This window comes from Myotis daubentonii, chromosome 12 (assembly GCF_963259705.1).
Source record: "Myotis daubentonii chromosome 12, mMyoDau2.1, whole genome shotgun sequence".
Taxonomy (NCBI): Eukaryota; Metazoa; Chordata; class Mammalia; order Chiroptera; family Vespertilionidae; genus Myotis; species Myotis daubentonii.
This window is the reverse complement of record NC_081851.1, coordinates 54,171,648-54,195,016: the sequence shown is the minus strand read 5'-3', so window position 1 is coordinate 54,195,016 and position 23,369 is coordinate 54,171,648. Positions and strand designations below refer to the sequence as shown.

The 23,369-nt window shown below is 35.0% G+C and overlaps 1 protein-coding gene across 3 annotated transcripts in view; it reads left to right on the top strand.

Moving 5' to 3' along the window:
* FOXN2 (forkhead box N2) overlaps nucleotides 1–23,369 on the top strand; it is a 62,046-nt gene that overhangs the window by 2,168 nt on the left and 36,509 nt on the right. For all 3 annotated transcript variants that reach the window (XM_059659893.1, XM_059659894.1, XM_059659895.1), the window contains exon 2: nucleotides 22,654–23,204. In XM_059659893.1, the coding sequence (XP_059515876.1) occupies nucleotides 22,668–23,204 (537 nt within the window). In that variant the 5' untranslated portion in view covers nucleotides 22,654–22,667. The remainder of the gene's footprint in view (nucleotides 1–22,653; nucleotides 23,205–23,369) is intronic.

Sequence of the window (23,369 nt, the reverse complement as noted above, 5' to 3'; positions counted from 1 at the left end):
TACTGGAAGAGTGCTAAACCACAGGAAACATTAAGGCTGTGTAGAGAAATTTAGAAACATTTAGAATTGTGTAGAGAAATTATAGCAGCAACATTTACTAGAGTTTTAATTACACCATGATAATGGTTCTTCATGAAGTTAACAGATAAAAATATCAGGAAGGCTTCAGTGCAGAAAAGATAATGGGATTGAGAGATGAATATGTGTGCTCACCACTGAGAGCAATGCTTAGGTGAGAAAGAAAAGTAAATGAGGTAATGAAATACTTACATAAAGCAGAAAGCATTGAAAACATACACTGGAAGATAACTACATTATTAATTATGGGATCTATCAAATGAAACTTTAAAAAATAGTCTTGTTCTTATGCCAGTTTATAGCTTAGCTATGTATGTGTTGCTCTTCAGTTGTAATTTTTGCATAAGTGCAAAAAGGTCCTCCAAGAACAAACTTTTGAAGATCTAATGCTTTGCTGATTTCTTAGGGAAGAAAAAGAGGCCTAAGATTTGATCCCTGTTAGGTTGAAGAGACAAGATTAACATGTGAAAGTGAGTTTACAATGTGAGATGATATAGTTAAGAGTTAAATTGTATGATGCAGGCAGGTGCTGTAAGTTAAGAGGGAAAGAAAACTAGAGGTTTGAGTAGATAGGGGAGGCTTCTTGAAGAAACAGGGCTCTCTTGCTTTCTAAAGTTTTACTCCCATTAAATTCATCTTCCTGAAGATCAAGCATGAATACCAAATTTCTTCTCAAGACTTTTCAAACTTTGGTTCCTGTCTTCTCCCATCTTTTCCACTAACCTATAAGAACTGTTTATTCACTACTTCAACATGATATACCAGTTTTACTTCTTTCTTTTTTTTTTTTACCTTTGTTGATATAACATTTTTCTGTTGACGTGCACCTGCACACATCCTCTTAACTGCTGAAGATCTGCTCAAGCTTGAGGTTTAGTTGTAATTTTGATTGCCCTGAGAGCCTTAAAATAATACAATTTTAGATCTGCCTTTCTCTCTCCAACTGAAAACTCTCATCACTATTAACACCAAATTCTTTTGGACTGTAACATTCTGTACTGCCTTGTTTTCATTTAATAAATGTTTTTTCAGCACCTACCATGTGCCAGGCACTCTTATAGGAACTGAGGATACATCCTTGAATAGACAAATTCCCATGTTATTAGTTATCTTTTTAAGTTTTATTACTCCAAGAAGATTATAAAATCTTATCTTCTCAGATATATGTTATATGCTTAGTGGATATTTTATTATTTTGTGAATAAAGGAAAAGCAGGACTTACCCTATAAGGTAGAGAGATGATGGAAAGGTCTTTCTTTATATGTGATGGGTACAAAAGAATAAACAATTATGGATGGCCTTGAAAACATCACTTCTGAACTTAAATATGGCATTTGAGCCTGGAATGATGTGATAAAATCCTTATTTGAGGAAGGTTCATTTGACAGCAGTGTGTAGGACTAATTATTAACTGTGGGACTGAAGAGGACGGAGAAGGGAAGAGATATATTGAAAAAAGAAAAATTTGAGAAGGAGATTTAGAAGGGGAACATCACAAAGAGAGTGGTGAGTTTAGTTGAGTGTAAGGTGAATTTGACCTTTCGTGACTAGAAGCTGGAAGTGTGGGATAATTCAGTCAATATAGAGCTGACAGCTTATGTTAGGAATTTTTGTCATAGAGTTAATGAAGTGTTGAGGACTGAGAAAAAGATATTGTGAGAAATTAGAATTCAGGGGGCATTTGCTTCGGTCACATGTGACTTCATAATATAGACTTGTATAATAACTATGGTATTGTTTTAATAACTTTATTTCCACTGTATGAGAATGCTATCTCTATTTTTACCACCAAATATAAAGGGACCAAAATAATGTTTGTTATTATTTTCTTCCAAGGGATTTTGATTTATGTATTCCTTACTTCCCTTATCCTAAACTTATTAAAATTTAAATAAACTTTTTTTTTTAGGCTAGTTTACATTTACAGAAAGTTGCAAGATAGTACATAGAGTAATACCTCATCCAGTTTTCCTCTTGTTAATTTCTTACATTACTATGGTACATTTGTCTCAACTAAGGAAACAAAATTGCTACATTACTATTAAACTACACACTTTATTCAGATTTCACTAGTTTTCCCTTAGTGCCCATTTTTGGTTCCAGAATTCCAGTTTCTCATACTTTTCTTGTTTTCGATGACTATGACAATTTTGAGGAGTACTAGTCAGAAATTTTATAGACTGCTCCTCGATTGGGATTTTTAAAAAATTTTTAAATTGAATTTATTGGGGTGAAACTGATTAACAAAATTATACAAGTTTCAGGTGCACAGTTCTGCAATATATCACCTACATATTGTATTGTTTGTTTACCACTCCAATCAAGTCTCCGTCCATCATTTATCCTCCCACTCGCTTTATCCTCTTCTATCTCTCCCCACCTTCCCTTCTCTCTGGCAATCACCATACTATTATCTGTGTCCCTGAGTCACCCTTTTCACCTAGCCCTCAACCCCTTGCCTTATAGCTGTCAGTCTGTTCTCTGTATCCATGAGACTGTCTCCACTTTGTTTATTTTGTTCATTAGGTTTCACTTAATATGGTACTTGTTTTTCTCTGACTAGCTTATTTCACTTAGCATAATTGTCTCCAGGTCCATCCATCACTGTCACAAAAGTTAAGATTTCCTTCCTTTTTTATGGCTCAGTAGTAGTCCGTTGTGTAAATGTACCACAGCTTTTGTATCCACTCATCTACTGATGGGTACTTGGGCTGCTTCCAAATCTTGGCTATCCTGTATAATAAAAGCCTAATATGCTAAGTGTCTGACCATTCGACCAGTTGCTATGATGTGCACTGACCACCACGGGGCAGACGCTCCAACCAGTAGGTTAGCTTGCTGCTGGGGTCCGGGTGATCAGGACAGGGCTAGATGGGTCGGACACGCCCTGGAACCCTCCTATGGTCCCTCCCCGGCCCCGATAGTGCACCAGTGGGTCCCTCAGCCTGGCCTGTGCTCTCTTGTAATCCAGGACCCCTCAGGGGATGTCCGCAGGCCATTCTAATTTTTTGAGGTAACTCCGTATTGATTTCCACAGTGGCTGCACCTATCTGCATTCCCCAATAGTGCATGAGGGGTTTCTTTTTCTTCACATTCTCACCAACACTTATTTGTTGATTTATCAATGATAGCCATTCTGACAGGTATGAGGTGATATCTCTGATGCTTCTTGATTAGACTGGAGTCATGGTTTTTAGGGAGCAAGACAACAGAGGTGAAGAGCCATTCTCATCACAATATATCAAGGTTACTTGCAAATAATATGATAAAATTATGTTAACCATGATCACCTTTTTGAGGTCTTTGTTTGCTAGGTTTCACCCCCATATCCACTCATTCCATATTCTGCTCTGGAAGCAAGTCACTAAGCACAGTCCATGCTCTAGGCCTTAACCTAGATTCATGTACTTGTTTTTTAATTGCCTTCAGAGAGAGGGGGTTGGGGAGAGAAAACATCCATCAGTTGCCTCCTGTATATGCCCCAAAGGGGATCAAACCTGCAACCTAGGTATGGGTCGGACCAGGAATCAAACCCGAAACTTTCAGATGTACGTACGGAATGACACTCCAACCAACTGAGCTGCACTGGCCAGGGCAGATTCATGTATTTTTTTATTTTCCTCAACCTGATTTTCTTTTCAATAAATAAACATTTAAACTTGGATAGCTATTTATTGAGCAGCTACTGTATTTAAGTGCTAAGAATATAGTGGGGAGCAAGATTCTTTATTTCTACTCTTTTGGAGTTTGCCTGATTTATACATGGAGTAGAATTTTTTTGTTGTTTTGTTAATCCACTCCTGAGGATATTTTTTCCCATTGCTTTTCAGAGGGAATGGGAGGGAGGGAGGGAGAAAAGGGAGGGGGAAGAGAGAAACGTCAATGTGAGATAGAAACATCAATCAGTTGCCTCACATATGCATCCTTATTAGGGATTGAACCTGCAATCTGGATATGTGCCCCAACTGGGAATAGAACCTGCAACCCTTCATTGCACAGAATGATGCTCCAACTGAGCCACACCGGCCAGGGCAACATAAAATAAAATGTATCCTCTCAATAAAGGCCTTGATTTTAATGGCACTTATAAACATAATCCTATATAATAAAGAGGTAATATGCAAATTGACTGCCATGCCCTCACAAGATGTCCGCCCCCATGTGGTCAAGATGGCCAGCAGGAGAGGGCAGTTAGGGGCGACCAGGCTGTCAGGGGAGGGCAGTTAGGGGTGACCAGGTTGGCAGGGGAGGGCAGTTAGGGGCGACCAGGCTGGCAGAGGAGGGCAGTTGGGGGCGACCAGGTTGGCAGGGGAGCATTTAGGCTTCGATCAGGCCGGCAGGGGAGTGGTTAGGGGGTTATTAGGCTGGCAGGCAGAAGTGGTTTGGGGCAATCAGGCAGGTAGGCGAGCGGTTGGGAGCCAGCAGTCCCGGTATGTGAGAGGGATGTCCGACTGCCAGTTTAGGCCCGATCCCTATTTTCATAGGTATTCGGTAATTTTTCCACTTAGCTTTTTTCCCCCTGAGAAGTAGTTTAACAGGTATGTCGGGAAAAGCACATTAGGAAAACAGATCCTGAGCGCTCTTCTTTATGAGATGCTATGATTATTTTTGGGAAAAAAAATGAGGTCGAGTTAAATAAAGAACATTAATCAAAATTTTGAAACTGATGATAAACTTTTTTTGGAAGGAAGTCACTTAATAGAAGAGTAAAAAAGTGATGCCATTTTAACAATGGGAATATTAATTAAAAAATAACAATTTTATTGGAGAATAAAATCTGACTAAAGACTTGTTGAATGAGGTTTTCAGTTCTTTGTTTTTTTAATTAACTTGGTTAACTACAAAACACTCTTACTTTGAACGCCTATTGAAATTCTTTCTAAAGTGTATTAGTACAGTTATACCTTTCATACTATATTGAATAGCCCACTTAGCATAATTTAATATTTAAATTAGAATTTTGACACAGTTAATGTAAAATTTTAAATTATATTAATAATTTTGGAGGTAGAGAATTCAGGAAGTTGATAAACTTATATTCTTATAGTTTGTTTCTTTACCTTAAAAGAGGAAATACAGCCATGATAGAGGTTTACTATATTAATGGTATATCAGTAATCCTTAAGTGGAGAACTGAAATTTAGGAAGTGAAAAGATCACAAAGCAGAATGGAAACATAGTATCTAGCATAGTATTTTGTACTTTAATGTTAATTGCTCAGTAACTATTTTTTAAATAAGTATCATATTTCACTCAATTTTTTAAACGTATAGTTTGATCAAATATATTTCCTTTGTTTAGTTGAAGAAAATGCAATGATGTGGTACATTTGGGTATAATTTTCCCTTTGCATTTTTAATCCAGTTGGCAGCAAGTTAGAGCCAGGTTGTACTTGCTTGAAGCAATCTGCTTGAGGGTGTTGTGTTCATTGATATTTTTTATTCTCCTCTGTTTTTCTGTTTAGTCTGGATTAAGTATTTTATAAGGTATAGAATTTTAGTGTTTATAAAGTAATTTGTGTCTATTGTTTCTTTTGAGCTATAGAGACAAAAACAACTCCAGTAAAAAAGAAGATATATAAATGCAATTGGACATAGTAGGGGAGAGAAAAATATCTCTAAAAGATGTTTGGGTGGAAATTACATGGAAGAGTTGTCACTGGGTTTAGGCCTTTGGTTGAATGGTAGTAGGCAAGGTGTAAACAATTGGATGTTAGAATAGCAGGAGCAAGCATATAAGTAGAGAAACACAAAGGAAGTATTTGAACAAGATTAGTCTAGTTTGCACTAGCTTCAAGTAGAGAATTTGTTTGAGGATGTAGATATTGAGTCAGATTTATTGATGGTAGTATGTACTTTTTTTCAGTCTTTCTTTTGTAGTTCTGAAGCTATCTAGGCAGGATGTCAGCTAGTGTAGTATGAAGAATGTGAGTTCTGGAGCTATATTCCCTGAATTTGTATTCCTGTTGTGCCTCTTCAAGGTTTGTGATATTGGGCATATCATTTCATCTCTATGTATTTTTCCATATAGAAAATGGGCACTACTAATAGCAAGGCTGGTAAGGCTGTTATGAAGATTAAAGGAGTTAATACTAGTGAAACACTTAAAACAACACATATATGAAAGTACTAGTTCTTACCTTTATACTATATGTACATAATTTAGGCACATACACTCAGGCATGTAAGAAATGTACATATAGGTAGGAATTGTAAATTTTACCATGTATGTATTTGCAGGAAAGCTAGTAGTATTTGGATTTCAGTTTTTAATAGCATCTAGATTATTGTAGAATGAAAGCCCATTCATCTCATTAATAGATGTCAGAGTTATGTAGTGGCATAGCTAGAACCAAGATCTGTTAGACAACAAATAACTTGAGCAGTAAGCAAAACAGACAACCAAATCTGCCTTATGGAGCTTTCAGTAAGTCAGGAAAAGATGTGTATTAAACCATCCTTAGGTGTGATAAATGTTATCAAAGAGTACAGGATATTATGAAAGAATATAATTTGGAGTCCCCTCTAGTGTGGGATATTAGAGAAGGTTTCCCTTAAGATTTTAAAGCTGAGATTGAGTGATAAATAGTTATCCAGGGCTAGGTGAAATGAAGAGTATTTTAGCCAAAGTGGGTAGCATTTGTAAAGGCCCCGAAGAAGGAGAAAGCAAGGCCTTTTCAGAAATCTACAGTGGGGAGACAAGGGAAAGAGTGGTAAAAGATGTGTCCAGAGAGATTACACAGGGGCAAAGTTATGCAGAACCTCTCATATAACATGTCAAGAACTACTTACCTACATTTTGATCCAAGGGTTCCCTTGATGATTTGAGCAAGAAAGGGACATTGTCAGAGTTGCATTTCACAAGATTATTCTAGTTACATTTTGTTCTAGAGAAAAAAGAGGATCAGGCATAGATTCAAGGAGATTAGACTTTTGGATGGGAAAGCCACAAATCAGAAATGGGGGCTCTACTCTCTGGTTGTTCTTTTAGGAAGATACTGTCAGAGCCACTGTGTGTGTGCATTTAGAACACAACCACAGGGTCGTACCATTTATGTGGACTACCTTTGTGGTGGTTAAGATGAGAGATACTGTTGACCTGGAGCATAGTGGACCATGAAAATGGAGAGAGATGGGCAGATTACAGATATTAATACTCCAAAATCTATCTCCAGACCAGACCTGTCTCCTAAACTTTAGATCGCATGTATCCCAAATACCCACTCCACTTGATTGTCTCACTAACATCTCAAACTCAATAGGTCAAAACAACAACATAAACCCTACCAAAAAACAATCATGACATACATTGATCTCTAAGAAGAAAAATAGCCCGTTTCTCTTTCAGTATTCTTTATATTATCAAGTAGAACTACCATCGACTCTATTGCTGATCCTGTCTCCTAGTAGTGACAACTAGACTACTTAACTGTATATAGTTGCTGTTAATATGGCTACTTAGAATTTAGGTTATATTCCATTCAAATTTATTTAGGAACTTGAGTGTTCATTAGGGTAAACGTTACTTTCTAAAATGCTCTGGAGATCATCTAATTAATAACAAATATCTTTAATAGGTTTTAGCATAAATATATTTTACTTCAGTAAGTGTACATATAGGGTCCGTTTAGTCCTTATGAACTTAATTCTGTGTTAAACTAATTGTAGTTTTGTGTTGTTTTAGAACTACATATAAAATCAGTATATTAAATAAACCAGTATAGTTTTACTATACCAAGTTTTACTCTTGCTTTCCAAATTTGACAAAAGGGACTTACTGGTAAGATGCCGTTTTATACTTTTATTAAATGTATTTCTGATCATGAGTGTGCTTTTAAAAAATGCTTATTTTCAGTGGAATTTAATTGGCTGGGAGAGGCTTACTCCATGGCTGACTAATAATGGCTTGTGTTCAAGGCATTGAAAATAATCTTACACAGAAATAAATCATGACAACAAAGAATACCAGCTGTTTCTATTCCAATGCTAACCATACTTACCTTTGTACTCTGGGACATTAGATCTGTTGACTTTTAGGTTTCTGTTACTTTGTTCCTTTTCCACGTTATTATACAAGTGCAGAGTACAAGACTCTCAAAGAACCAAAGTGCTGGTTGGCTGGCTAACTGGTCACTATATGGTTTGTAGCACAGATGATATTACTTCTAATTTCATTACTGATTATTTTTGTTTTTTTATTTCTGTGCGATCAATTTTTCCAGCCTCCAAAATATTTTTGTTTGGACACCACATTGATTGCTATCCCAAAGTTTGAGGAGATGAGTTTCTAAACTAGATTTACTCTTGAGAGCTAGTAGTGCTTCTTTTCTATCATTATATTTAATAACATATAAAGTAATTAGTGTTACGTTTTAGATACTGATGAAAGTTTACAAGTTATTGTGTCATCAACTTTTTTAACATTTATTCGAAATAACTTTTTATTAGTGAAAACAATTTTCACTCAATTTAGATATCTTGTGGCACTGCTTTTTAAAATCAGTATTTCTGTGTGAAAGGCAGAGTTACCTATGCTAGGGATCCATTATAAAAAGAAGTATTTGATCTTTATGCAGAAAATATCAGGTTTGTTACTGCTTAGAAGCAAATGTGTTCTTTTTAAAAAAAAAAAAAATAAAGGTATTGCTTCATTTTTAACTTCCCCAAGAAACTGATGAACAATTGAGACTTTTGGTGTTTTTTGTTGTTGTTGGTGGTGGTGGTGGTGGTGGTTTTTTTTGAGGCAAATGCTGCAACAATGTATAGGAGAACTCTATATACTGTGTACAAAGAGTACAAAATTATTTAGATAGAAGTGGCATTTAAGCCATGGTTTACACAGTGTATCTGGGCAAGTTAGTGTAGGAGAAAAGTGGATTCAGTAGTCTACCACAACAGATTTTTCTCCCCCAGATTTTAGTGTTTTCTGCTTTTAGTATGAGTTGGAGAAAGGTTCCCCCCCCACCCACTCAATTTTCTTTCTTTTTTTACCCCTATTTGAAAAACAGTTTCTCTATGAAACAAATCTTTGACCCTTTTGTATTCTGCTCCTCACCCCCCTTTCTTGACTGGAAAATACAGCTGCACACATTTTTTGTTTAGAGACAATGGATCACATGCTGTGTCACCTAAATCTATGACCAAGAGGCAGTTTTATTCCTAAGAGACCATAATGCTTCAGTTGTCCTGGATACATGACATCATGTAGCATTTTAATCAAACATACGTCTTGTTGCAGTACATTTGGGATTTGAATCTACCCCCTAATCTCAGAATTGGATTTTATGGGATGGACAGTATTTATAATTGAGAATCTTAATAAAAACAAAGAATGTATTGTTAATTCAATAGAAAAGGTTGTGAGTTCCTTTTATATATCTTTTTTTCTATTGAGGGTTACCAAAGTTAACAGGTATTTTGAGTTAATAGAATATCTTTAAAGTTTTAGCATTTGTTAGGTTTATTACACAAAGCCTTGCAGATAGTATGTGCTCAATAAATGTTACACTTGATTTTTGCTACTGATGTGATAAATTAACAAGAAGAAAATTGTTTTCCTTTAAAAAAAAGGAATAACTCCCAAGATTTAGAAAATTATTAGTATCTGTAAACTGCTAAAATATTTTATGTTGAGCTTATTATAATAAACTTAGTGTACTGTTGAAAAACTATAGGAAATATAATGCAATGGCTTTCAGTCTTGAGAAATGGTACCTCATTATAATTAATAAGTAAAAATGGTTCTAAAGGAGATTAGAGATGAAAGGAGAGGGAAATTGAATGTAAATTTCTTTAATTGTATAGTATAGCTTAATCAAAGACAATGTTTAACTTACAATAAAGAATTGAGATAATTGCCAGGCAGTTTTAATAAAATCGCACATTTTGTATTTCTATGGTATGCCAAGCTCTGTCATATATATTTTTTCTATGAAAAACACTGTTTAGTAATCTGAATTCAGTGAATGATTGCCTATTTCCCTTTGTTAGGGTGTCTTAGCCCAAATCAAATGGTTTTTAATATTGCTTAATTTAAAGTGATTGTATGGGAAAGCCACAAATCTGAAGTGGGGGGAGGGGTCTAATCTCTGATTGCTCTTTTGACATTTATAAGATTGTTTGATTTACCGATGACATTAAGTTCTTGATGGGAAGTAAAATGGCAAGTCAATAAAAATAAAATTTCCAAATGTCTTAAGACCATGTAAAATTGACCAAATTGGAAATTGGAGATTCATTTAATTGAACATAACCAAAAATATAGTGATCATTCGTCACATGATTCAGGAATTCAGATCTTTAAAGTAAGTATAGTGAGACTGATTTTAAATAGGAAGTTGGACTAGTAGGTGATGAAAAGATAAAACAACTACATCTGTAAGTCATACGTTGCCATGTAGTTCATGGTTAATCATCTCTTGCTTTAAGCGTGGGGCTGACTACAAGTCTTCAGGGTCTCTCGGTATAATTGCTCAAGTGTTGGTTTCAACTTCTTCCCAGTTCTAGTAGAACATAACAGGTGGTAGGGTTCCTTTTCATGCCAGTGTAGTAAAAGCTTTTTAGAAACAGCAAAATTGATTTTCCTTATTACTCTTTCTGGGTAATGAGGAAAGAAATATTCAATGATTGTGTCAGGGGTGCAAGGAAAAAATTAATTGTAATTAATTTGCCTTGGGATATAAAAAATTGACTATCATATTTTATTTTGATCTTAATCCTTTTTCAGTATTATTTAGTAATGTAATGGATTAAATATAAATTTTTAACTATTACATTATCTTGCAAATAATAACAGATTTTGGCTCTAATTATAATATGGGTAAGATAAAAACAATTAAAATTAAAAAATGTGACATGAAGATATTCAATAATATAATTTGAAAAGCACTTTTTAAAAGTATTTAAACATCATTAACAGAATTGAGTTGATTAGAAGTGTATCTTACTAGTAGCCCTGCGCACGAATTCCTGTGCCAGTAGCTCGCTGCCACCCTCCAGTAGCTCTCTGCTCACTCCCCCACCCTCCTGTAGTTCCCTCCACCTCCTGCGCCCCCCCATAGCTTGCTGCCCTGCCCACTCCTGTAGCTCTCCACAACCCACTTGTAGCTCGCTGCCCCACCCTCCTGCTGATCCGTGATCCAGTTGTTACGTGGTCGGTCGTTACACCTCACCACCTAACAACCAATTGCATATTACATCTTTATTATATAGGATTTGCTATGGCGCTGTATTATTTATTAAAGTATACACTAACTTTATATTCATGAGAATTGCTGGACTGAGAGCCTGATTTCTTGTCACTAAATTTTATATTCATGAACTCATATTTTGAAAGTATTTTAGATTAATTTTGAAATTCACAATATGAGTAATATCTTGAGAGTAGAGAAAAATTATTATTTTGACTATTTTAACATGATCAAAATTTTGTAACAGGATAGTAGGTTCTGAATTAGTTGGATACAAATGAATATAACAATATATGTAGGTATTTATATTTTTGTCCTGTTTTGATTATAGCATTATATTTGCCATATATCTTTTCTTTTTGTTATTGAGAATGTTGTTACTAGTGAAAACTCAACATTTTTATTTCAGAGATAGTGTAGTTATTTTCTTTATTTTTTATGATTTGTGTATTTGTGTGTGTGTGTGTGTGTAAGAATGTTATCAGCCAAAGCTGTAAATAAAGGAATTTAGACTTTGCCAGAGGGAGACACTAGATAATAAAATACTAAAAAAGTTCTTAAAGTTTTTTTTAAAAAAGATGATATTTTAATATATTTTATTGATTTTTTACAGAGAGGAAGGGAGGGATAGAGAGAGTCAGAAACATCTATGAGAGAGAAACATCGATTAGCTGCCTCCTGCACATCTACTGGGGATGTGCCCGCAACCCAGGTACATGCCCTTGATTGGAATCGAACCTGGGACCTTTCAGTCCGCAGGCCGACGCTCTATCCACTGAGCCAAACAGGCTTCGGCAAAAGTTCTTAAAGTTTATGTGATTTAAGTTTACATTATTATTATTATTATTATTATTATTATTACTCTTATTATTACTCCTCACCGAAGGACATGTTTTTATTTATTTTTAGAGAGAGGAAAGAGAGAAAGAGAGAGAGAGAGAGAGAGAGAGAGAGAGAGAGAGAGAGAGAGAGAGAAACTTGATGTGAGAGAGAAACAGCAATCAGTTGCTGCCTCCCATCCCCGACCGGGGATCAAACCCGAAACCTAGGTATGTGCCCTGAGGAATTGAATCTGTGATGTTTTGGTGTAAGGGACTACAGGTGATGCTCCAACCAACTGAGCCATGCTGGCCAGGTTAGATTCTTTTATATTATTTTAACTAGAAAGATTTGAAGGGTTCTGTCATGTTGCATGATTGGGCAAAAAAAATATTGACATAACCTAAAAAGTGCATCAAATAGAGTAAGGAAGTGAAAGTTGCGTCATAAAGAAAATGATGTCCGAAACCGGTTTGGCTCAGTGGATAGAGCGTCAGCCTGCAGACTGAAAGGTCTTGGGTTCGATTCCGGTCAAGGGCATGTACCTTGGTTGTGGGCACATTCCCAGTGGGAGATGTGCAGGAGGCAGCTGATCGATGTTTCTCTCTCATCGATGTTTCTAACTATCTCTCTTCCTTCCTCTCTGTAAAAAATCAATAAAATACCAAAAAAAAGAAAAGAAAAAGAAAATGATGATACTTATTGCAGCACTCTTCTGAAAAAGGCCTAATTTCAGTTGGCTGTTTTGCCAATGGGTATCATTGGTCATGAGGGAGACCCATCCTTAATACCAGAAGATTTTTTAAATTTTGTGCCATATTTTTTTTTCTGTGCCATTATTTTTTATTTGAAAAATGTAACATTTGCAAACCTATTACTTTAGGAAAAAATGTAATAATAATTTTTAAAAATTAATAATGACAATAATAATAATTACCATCTCTATTGCTAGTATTTATTGTACTACGTCTGTTCTAAGTGTTTTATATTTATTCTCATTTAATGTGTACTAACAATCTTATGAAAGTAGGTACTATTAAAATTCTAAATTGACAGATCTTATAACCTATTGTTTGGTAGAGCTGGGATTTGAACCTACGCATATATCTTCACAGGTCAGGCTCTTAACACTCTGCTTCACTGCTTCCAGATGTGATTATAATATCAAGAATAATGATTTAAATTTCTCTTTTATGGTTTTTTTATAATATGAAATTGCTTATTCTTTATAACTTCAAATATACTGCCCCCTTAAGTTTCTGTTTAATTTCTCTTAGTGTTAAACATATTAAGTTCTTTTTTAAGGAAGAAGCCTTTCATTTTACAGTTGTACACTATTTCACCATAAAATCTAACAACTATGACAACAGGGCCATGAGTTTAGTAGGAGTAAGAGATTTCATCTTGAAGCTTCTTAGAAAAGGATCAGGAAAGGTTATTCTAAATAATATATATTTACTACACTTCTCTCTCTCTCTCTACCTTTTATCCACATTGCTAGCTGAAGAGACATTGTAATCATAATCCAGTTTGGCTAATATGTTGGCTTTGGAATGAGTTTTAAATTCCTATTACATTTAGGTACTTCTGACATTTTAGAATTAATAATATAATATTTTCTGCTTATCAGGAGCTTACTTATTCTGTATCTTCCACTATTAAGCCACAAGTAGACAAAAAGAGACTACAAAGTAGTTGGGAGAAAAAAATTACCAAGTTTATGCATTAGATTTATAAACCTTAAGGTGAGCTCTTTACCCTTATTTGATCTTTCTTAAGTATGATCTTATATGAAATTCTAATGAAATTTATCAGGCTTTCCAGTAAATAATGGTTCTATAATTCCATCCTCATGATTTAGAAATCCAAAATGCTCTGAAAAACCTAAAGTTTTCTCATACAGTGGGGCCTTGACTTAAGAGTTTAATTCGTTCCGTGACGGAGCTCGTAACTCAAATTACTCGTATGTCAAATCATAAAGTGAACGAGTGAGGCACGTGATGCTGGGCTGATGTTGTGGCATTCACTGTGACGTTCGCTGCGCCAATTAGCGGCGGGGTATCTGAAGCTGGCTCGTAACCCGAATTTTAGCTCCCAACTCAAAGCAAAAAATCGGCCGAGAGACGGCTTGTGTCTTGAAAAACTCGTTAGTCGGGACACTCGTAAGTCAAGGCCCCACTGTATTGCCAAAACATGATCTGAATTGATATGACTATTGGTGAGCTTTATTTAACCCCCTTTTAGTGTGAATATACATTTTGCTACAGAAATATTAACATGTTTGTTATGGGGTGCTGCCTCAGACTTCACTGACACATCACATAACATATATTTGCATTGTAGTCCCTTTCTAAATTCCAAAATACTCTGAATTCTGAAATGTATCTGTCCTTAAAGATTTTTGCTAAGTGGTCATACACCTGTATAATCAGGTACAGTGACTACAGTACAAATGAGGGCTAGGATATTGAACTAAGATTAATCCAGTAACTCAAACTTAGCAATATGAGGCCTTTAGTGTGGAGCAATATTTCTTAACTTAAATAATATATGGATCCTTCTGTAGAAAAAAAATTATAGATCCCATTTTGAGGAATCACTGACTTTAGTTCCTCGAGTAGTTTTAAGTCTTTTTATTTTTCTCTTTGAAAACAGTAAAAATACATTTTTATACTGTTATTGAAATGAAAGCAAAAAAATGAAAATTTACAAAGCTTTTGTCCCCAGGAACATCCTTGGGACATTCTTATTTGAGAAACACTGATAAACTGGCAAATAGTCCTATATACTTTAGCATCCCCTATAAGTATTATTTTTATCAGGAGAGTAATACTTGTTTATAATTATGGACTGAATCATAGTTAAGGGGTTGAAATAGCTTTACTGTATTTAAAGAGTATGGTTTTTAAAAGTGATGAAAGCATCCTCTTTTTAAAAATCTGCACCGAATTTTTGAAAATCAATTTCAGCCTCCAGGGAAATGTTCTGTACCTAATTCCAGTTGGGAATCACTGTCATAATGAGCAGTAAATCAAATTCCTCCAGTATGCAGAGGCAGAAGAAATTTAAGAGCCAATGCTCTAACATACAGGCTAATGCATATTAGAGATATTGCCATTGGAAACTAATGTAAATATCTGTTTTCCGCAGAATGGTGAACTACATATCTGGACCAGCCTTTCTGCTGAAAATAACCTAACATGCATCAATGTTCTGGCACAGAATAAAGAATATTTAGACCAAACACTAATTAGAAACCTAGTGAGAGGTAAGCTGAGTGCTGAAGCTGGCTATTGCCTTGAAGGTATTTACCAAATTAAGTGAACTTCTATTTTCTGGCTTTGTGGGGCTCAGGGATTAGGAAGCAAAACCCAGACCCAGCCGAGGTAAAACATCAAGCAGGAAATAGTCTTCCCCATTAATTTGGACTTCCATAGGTCTATACATTTTAGGTGTAAGAGTGATCTAGAAGTTCTTTGCCTTAGTGTCACCAAGGATAACAAAATGATCTTTCTAGATTATTTCTGCTAAGGGAAAAATAATATCTCTGCTGAAAATGTATTAACACAAATGAGCCCTCACACTGGCTTGCAACCTGAATTCACACTAAACCTCAAGCTAAGAATGTAAAAGGATCCTGGATTGTTACTTTCAGGAGCCTGACATAAGCAACATGAATCATCATCATCAAATAATTCCCATTGGTGAAGTTCTAATGAAACTGATTATCTTATAATAAAAATGTATAAATCATCTAGGGAAAACAGGGCATAATATAAGAGAATTAGAAAAATCAGACCTGCAAATAGTTCATCTTGAAATTATCAGTTGTAAAATATAAAATAAGTATTTTTAATATATTCAATGAAAACTTAAAAGTGAGGAAAAGAGCAGCCACTTTGTAAAAAATCAGAAGTTTTAGAAATGAAAATATACAGCAATTAAAATTAAGGGAGAGATAAAAGCAAATAGATCCCATTGAATAAAAAATAATATAATGAAAGATAAATCTGAAAAGTCCAGAAAGCAACACAGAGAGACAACAAAATGGAAAATAAAAAGAGCTTAATAAAAGAGAAATTTTTTTGAGAAAACACAGAACACCTTCAAAGGACTACTAGGTTTCAAAAACAATAATGGAAGTAGAAGACCACAAAATGATATACTCAGTGAAAATAGGTCTAACAACTATGACTCGTAATTCAAGTTAGAGTTCTATAGCTAGCAAAAATACATTTTAAGAACAAGGGCTAAATAAATACATGCTCAAAGAAATAAAACCTGAAAGTACCCTAGCAGACCTCTTTTTAAATAGAAAGGAAATGATCTAGAAAGTCTGAAATTAAAAAAGGAATGGTAAAAAGAGTGGTAAGTGATTATAACTACCATTTTATGTTTAGGGGATTCCTTGGTTATTTGGGGCAACACCTCTAATACTGTATAATACAGCATTTTATTTTTAGATAATTCTGTGGCTCAGTTTTCCTTCTCTTGTTTAGTCTCTGTCATGCATTTCTTCTCACACCAGTGTTAATAACCAACCTAAGCAAAAGTGCTCTCCTCTAATCTTTTGGGAAACGATATAAGAATTCCAATATGGCATTTTATTTTTCTTGTCCTAGAATAGATTATCACTGTAATATTGAACATAACATGCAGACACCTTGAGAGATGCATGAGCTACACAGCTATGGAAAAAATGGTACACTTGAATTCTGAACCCTCTTCTGAAGATACTGCCGTGGCCCTTCTACAGTGAAGCTCTAGCAGGGGTTCTAGAGAGATTGTACTGGGTTTATTTAAACTCTTTTAAAATTCTCCTGTGAGAAGAAACTGTTCTTTCTGAAATGTAGATTTGGAGTCTACATTTAGCAAAATGTGTATTTTGCTAAAATTGTCTTGTATGTTTACCTACTTTTTTTTGGTAGCAATGTCTAAGTTTTAGAAATTAGTTTATTAGTGGGTGTATTGATTACTTGGGTTATGATAGTTATAAACCTAAGAAATTAGAGTACATTTTTTTTCAGATCCCACTTTATTTTCTCTTGGCATTAAATGTTCATTTTGAGTGACGTTTATTATGTGCAACAACTATTATGTGGTTTGTTGAAGGATTGTTCTTAAAGGATTAAGAAAAGGAAATAATATATCTCTAGCTTAGATTTCCTTTTATTTAATTGTTTTGCTTTATGAAACAAACTTTCATACATATTATTAATGATCTGCTACTGAATGATTTCAGTTCATTTTAAGAAGTAGTTGCTCATAAATCTAGAATTTTCCAAATAAATAAAGCGTAAAGGTTTCTTGATTTGGGTATAAAATCTACAGACCTTTCTGTTGTGATATTACATATAAATATTTTTGAAAATACTAAAATTGTGTACAGTTCCTGGGGTAACTCACCCAAAACATCTGAAAGTTGGTAACCAGAGCACTAACAAAAAAATAAATCTTAATAAGAATACTAGAATATTTTTAAAGCTATACTAAATTTTTTACAAATAAAAAATGTAGTTGATTTAGGACTTAAAAAGGTGAAATTAGCCTGATGGAAGTGTGTGCAAATACAGGGTTATGGAAGTCATAGTAAAATGCATAAAATTTTGAGAAGAGAGCTCATTAAGCACTAACAGGAAAATACATCTGGCCAACCTGTGCCAAAAGGAAGAACATGGGTTGAATGAGAATTGTGTACAGTACTGTGTTTTCAGCAGCTTGCTGCTTTCCACTGTGTTAGCCTTCTTGGAGTTCAGCTGTTGTTATTTAGCGCAAAAACATAGGCTGGGAAAAATTATGTACAAACCAATGTGATTTTCACATTGTAGTAAAATAATTCCCTTATTTACCCATGAACTAATTGGTGTTACAGAAAAGCTTGGTGATAGAATAGGCTGTACTAAAATTATGAGGTGACTTCTGTTTTTGACTTGAGGACTTCGATAAGTCCAAATCTTTTTATGATTTGATTTTTGTGTGAAATGAAAACACTACAACTAAAAGTAATCTAGCACTACCTTTTCCCTCTTGAGTTTTTATTTTTTAAATATATTTTTATTGATTTCAGAGAGGAAGGGAGAGGGAGAGAGAGATAGAAACATAAATGATAAGAGAATATCATCATCGGCTGCCTCCTGCACATTACACTCCCTACGGGGATGGAGCCCACAACCCAGGCATGTGCCCTTGACCAGAATCAAACCCATGACTCTTCAGTCAGCAGATCGACACTTTATCCACTGAGCCAAACTGGCCAGGGCGAGTTTTTTTATTTTATTTTAAACTATAAAAATAATGAACACATTACAGAAATACTGGAAAATAGAAGAACAAAGAAAAAATTACCAAGTTACTAATGTAAACTACAGTAAGCTATTTGTTTTATTTTATATATATATATTGCTTTCAGGGAGGAAGGGGGGGAGATAGAGAGAGAGAGAGAGAGAGAGAGAGAGAGAGAGAGAGAGAGAGAGAGAAACATCAATGATAAAGAATCACTGGCTGCCTCCTGCACACCCCACACTGAGGATCGAGCTTGTAACCCCAGCATGTGCCCTGACCAGGAATCGAACCCTGACCTCCAGGCTCATTAGTTGGCGCTTAACCACTGAACCACTCTGGCTGGGCTACAGTAAGCTTTTTGTATATTTGTTTGTTTTTTTGGGTTTTTTACCGTTTTTTGTGTGTGTTTTTTTCAGAATTCAAATCTAAATCTGTTTGATACTGAAGTCCAATCTATACACTTTCTTCATGGAGTTGTTATTAGGCTTTTTTTTAAACTAGTTTTAACAAAGCTTTTTTGTTTACCGTGTAGTCTTTAAGACAGTAATTTTTAATGACTGCTAAATAAATATTAGATTGAATAGGTGTACTTTATTTTTATTAGGTATCTATATATATAAAAGGCTAATATGCTAAGTGTCTGCCTGATCGGTAGCTATGATGCACACTGACCACCAGGGAGCAGGTGCTCAATGCAGGAGCTGCTGAGCTGCAGTGACTTGGCAGTGATGGTTCTCAGGTGACGCACCCCAAAACCAGAGAGGAGGGAGTCCAATACCTTATGGGGCCGCGCGATTCCACCTTTGGCTGGGCGTGGGTTATGTTGTTGTTGGGGCACTGTTTTCCTCGAATCTGGTTTCCTGCACACTTGCATTTGCGTTCCACACCCTATTCAACAACAACTTTTCAGAGTGCCCTCTTGCACTCTAGGACCCCTTGGGGGATGTCGGAGAGCCAGTTTCGGCCCAATCCCTGCAGGCCAGGCCAAGGGACCCCACCTGCCGGAGGGATCCCACTCACTCTGCAGACACCCCAGGTGCAACAGGCTGGGGAGGGACCGAGGGAGGTTGGCTCCAGGGCGTGTTTGGCCTGTCTTGCCCTGTCCCACCCCACCGCCCACCTTCTAATTAATTTCCTTTCAATGTGCACGAATCCTTGCACCAGGTCACTAGTTACTCTATAATAAGAAATGTGAGTTGTTTATAGTTTCTATTATCTTTCATAATTCTTGGATGGACATCTGTGTGTGTGTTGTGTAAGAGAGAGGAAGAAAGAGAAGAGAGGATCTCTTATCTTACATATGATTATTTCACTGAAGTGACTCATAAGTGGAATTACTGGGTTAAGGAATATGACATTTTTAATGATTCTAGGTGTATATTGCCAGGTGGCTGTCCAAAATGGCCTGAGACCCTTGCCCCAAATTGTATATATTTGTAAACCATTGCTAATTTGGGCAAAGATAGATACTATTACTTTTATTACTACTAGTATTTGTGTCTACTGCATACTAGGTACTGTATTAAATTATCATATTTAATATCACATTTTGTTTGCTTTGCATTTCTGTGATCATCAGTGGAGTTCAATATTTTCTACATTTATTTTCTATTTATATACTTTTTTTTAAAAAATATATTTTATTGATTTTTTACAGAGAGGAAGGGAGAGAGATAGAGAGTTAGAAACATCGATGAGAGAGAAACATCGATCAGCCGCCTCCTGCACACCTCCTACTGGGGATGTGCCCGCAACCCAGGTACATGCCCTTGACCGGAATCGAACCCGGGACCTTTCAGTCCACAGGCCGACGCTCTATCCACTGAGCCAAACCGGTTTCGGCTATATACTTATTTTTATATAAATATTTGTGAAAAAGATTATTTGCCTATTTATTGTGATAGACTTAGTGTTCTAAGTGAATGGTGTTGAAAAGTATTGTGAAATGATAGTTTAGAAACATTCCTCTTCTCTCCTTGAAAATACAGTGACAGTTCAAACCTAAGAGCATATTAGCGTTTCACTGCCAGTACTTGATTTTTTAACTTTGCTTGGCTGTAATCTTTGACATATTTGATGACATAATATTACTTTATAGCTTCAAATAATAAGATTTTATTCTAAACTTGTAATTCAGAGAAATAACATGTATTTGCAACCATCTAAATTAGTTTCTGTCACTATATATTCTCATATCTGTCAACAGTATCTATTTGTTTTAGATAGTGTTGCTAAAATACAAATTCCTTAAGAGATCGAGTGTACTTTAATGGACAAAAAACTTGAGTATTGAACTCAGCCTGGTTTATAATTTTGGCTCTCCTTTTTATTAGCTTTAGAACTTAGGCAAATGCCTTATTTCATTTTCATTTCCTTATTTATAATCAATGAATTTCAATTTTCTGATTGTTACCAGTGAGCATGTTTCCTAGCATTAAGAATTTTTTTCAAAAATAAATAACTCTTAAAGGTAGATAGCATAGCACTTGGTCCAGAATAGACATGTATATTGATTATTGGTTAATTTCAGTTTTAAATAATTATGGTTTGATTGCTTACTCATGCCCAACATTTTGTTAAGATTCATTAGGAATACAGAAGTAAAAGACTCTTGCCCCATATGGAATTCACAGTCAAAAAGAAAGGATGAAACATAGAGCTAAGTAGTAGGGAGGAGTAAGTAGAGATGATGCATTTCAAAGCTGATAGCATAGTGTCTGTAATATAGTAAAATCTCAGTAAATGTTAGTCAGTGCTGTTTGGTACTCTCTAATTTCTATATGTAATTGAAGATAAATGGAGGGAGATATAGGTGAAAAGGCAAAAGTGGACCATTAGAAATTAGTCATTTCCTTCTTTGTACAGTAAATACTAAGATTTTTTAAAGGAAACAAGACTTTCTTCAACAAATTAATTTTCATCCATCACAGTTTTAAAGTTTTTCTATGGGTAGAAGACTTATTGCATGCACATGGGCATATGTTTATGTGTGTGTGGTTTTCATTACTAATTGAAATAGACATCAAATTAATTATAGTTTTATCTTTTCCTTTTTACAATGTCTTGGTGTGTGAAGTTATAGATATAGGTGTATGTGAGAGAGATAGGAACTGATTATGGAGAGAACAATGATAAAATAAAAAATGGTGTATATATACTGTCACCAGAATAATGTAGTGGTTCTGAAGTCAGTCTGCTGGCATATCCAGTTGCTAGCCAGACAACCTCAAACAGGATGTTTAACCTCTCTGAATCATTTTCCTTATCTATAAAATTGGGTTAATAATAGTGCCTACATTCTGGGTTTAACTCATGGTTATTTGAGATATAATAAATAGCTGACTCCCAAATTATTAACTACTGCTATTGAAAATGGAGTTCTCTAAGACTATATCTACTAGTAGCTACCAGAATTCAAATACTGCTCAACATCTAAAATTGACCAATTTTCATAATTCTTGGGATAACCTGGCAGCTATATTCTAAGTAAAGGAAAACTTTGGAGATACTTATCTTTCAGTTATATAAGCATAAGTATATTGACTAGACTGATGGAAAACATAGAAGTTTTTTCACTGAATTCAGAAATGAGGTACTTTTCTGAATCATTAAATAACTTAAATAGCACTTTAGCTCTATCACTTTCTTCTTTGGTCAGTTATTCTCCCACGATAGGGGTTTTGAGTTGAAGTGTGTTTAAAAAGCAAAAGAGAAGTCATTTGAGAAAATAGAAATACAAACAAACAGTTTAGAAATTTTTTTTCTCTTTGAAAATATAGTAACACTTCAGACTTTATTAAGAGAATGTCACCCTTACAGTCTCAGTACTTGATAAGATTATAGAGAATGCAGATGTAAAAACACTGGAATTTACAAAAGAAATAACATAATAAATATAATTTTACTGATGATGAATAAGAAATATTGTTACAGTATTATAATGTAAAAATATGAGAAATGGTTTCTCTCTTCATAATATTTTAGATTTCAGGAAAGGGTTTATTTGGAATATTGTTTAAGTACTCAAAATACATTATTTAATTTTGTTTATATCACTCATACAATATGGTACTATAATGCTGCATTATTTACAGCCATATCAAAAAATAGGAAATTCTCTTTCTCATAGTGTAAATTTTAATTATATAAATACTATGCTTAAATATTATGTGGGATAATTGCAGAATTTCTCTGATTTGGGGATATTTAAATATGCATTCTATTTTTTCATGAGCCTAAGACTCTTAAGCATTACATTGATTGGTATTTATTTCCTTTGTTGCAGAACTATAAGAGTAAATGGGTCCAATAATTGGAATGACTCCAGAAAAGAGAGCTGAAACTCCAGGAGCTGAAAAGGTTGCAGGATTAAGCCAGATTTACAAAATGGGAAGCTTGCCTGAAGCTGTTGATGCTGCCAGGCCAAAGGCCACTCTAATGGACTGTGAATCAGCAGATGATGAGCTTACAAACTTGAACTGGCTTCATGAAAGTACTAATCTTCTAACAAACTTCAGCTTTGGAAGTGAGGGTCTTCCAATTGTTAGTCCTTTGTATGACATAGAGGGAGATGATATGCCATCATTAGGACCATCTTGCTACCAGAACCCAGAAAAAAAATCAGCAACTTCAAAGCCCCCATACTCTTTTAGTCTTCTCATTTATATGGCTATAGAGCATTCTCCAAATAAATGTCTGCCTGTCAAAGAAATTTATAGCTGGATTCTGGACCGCTTCCCATATTTTGCTACTGCACCAACAGGCTGGAAGAATTCTGTTCGACATAATCTGTCCCTGAATAAATGTTTTCAGAAAGTGGAAAGAAGCCATGGCAAGGTCAGTATTATGAACATTGCTATATTTGGGGAGGTTGGGGAGAGCTAACATTGAGACCTTAAAATATGGGGAAATCAAAGGAAGACAAAAATAGCCAAGTCAGATTACTTCAGCTTGATCTTAATTATATTCATCACTAGGGGCCCGGTGCACGAAATTCGTGCA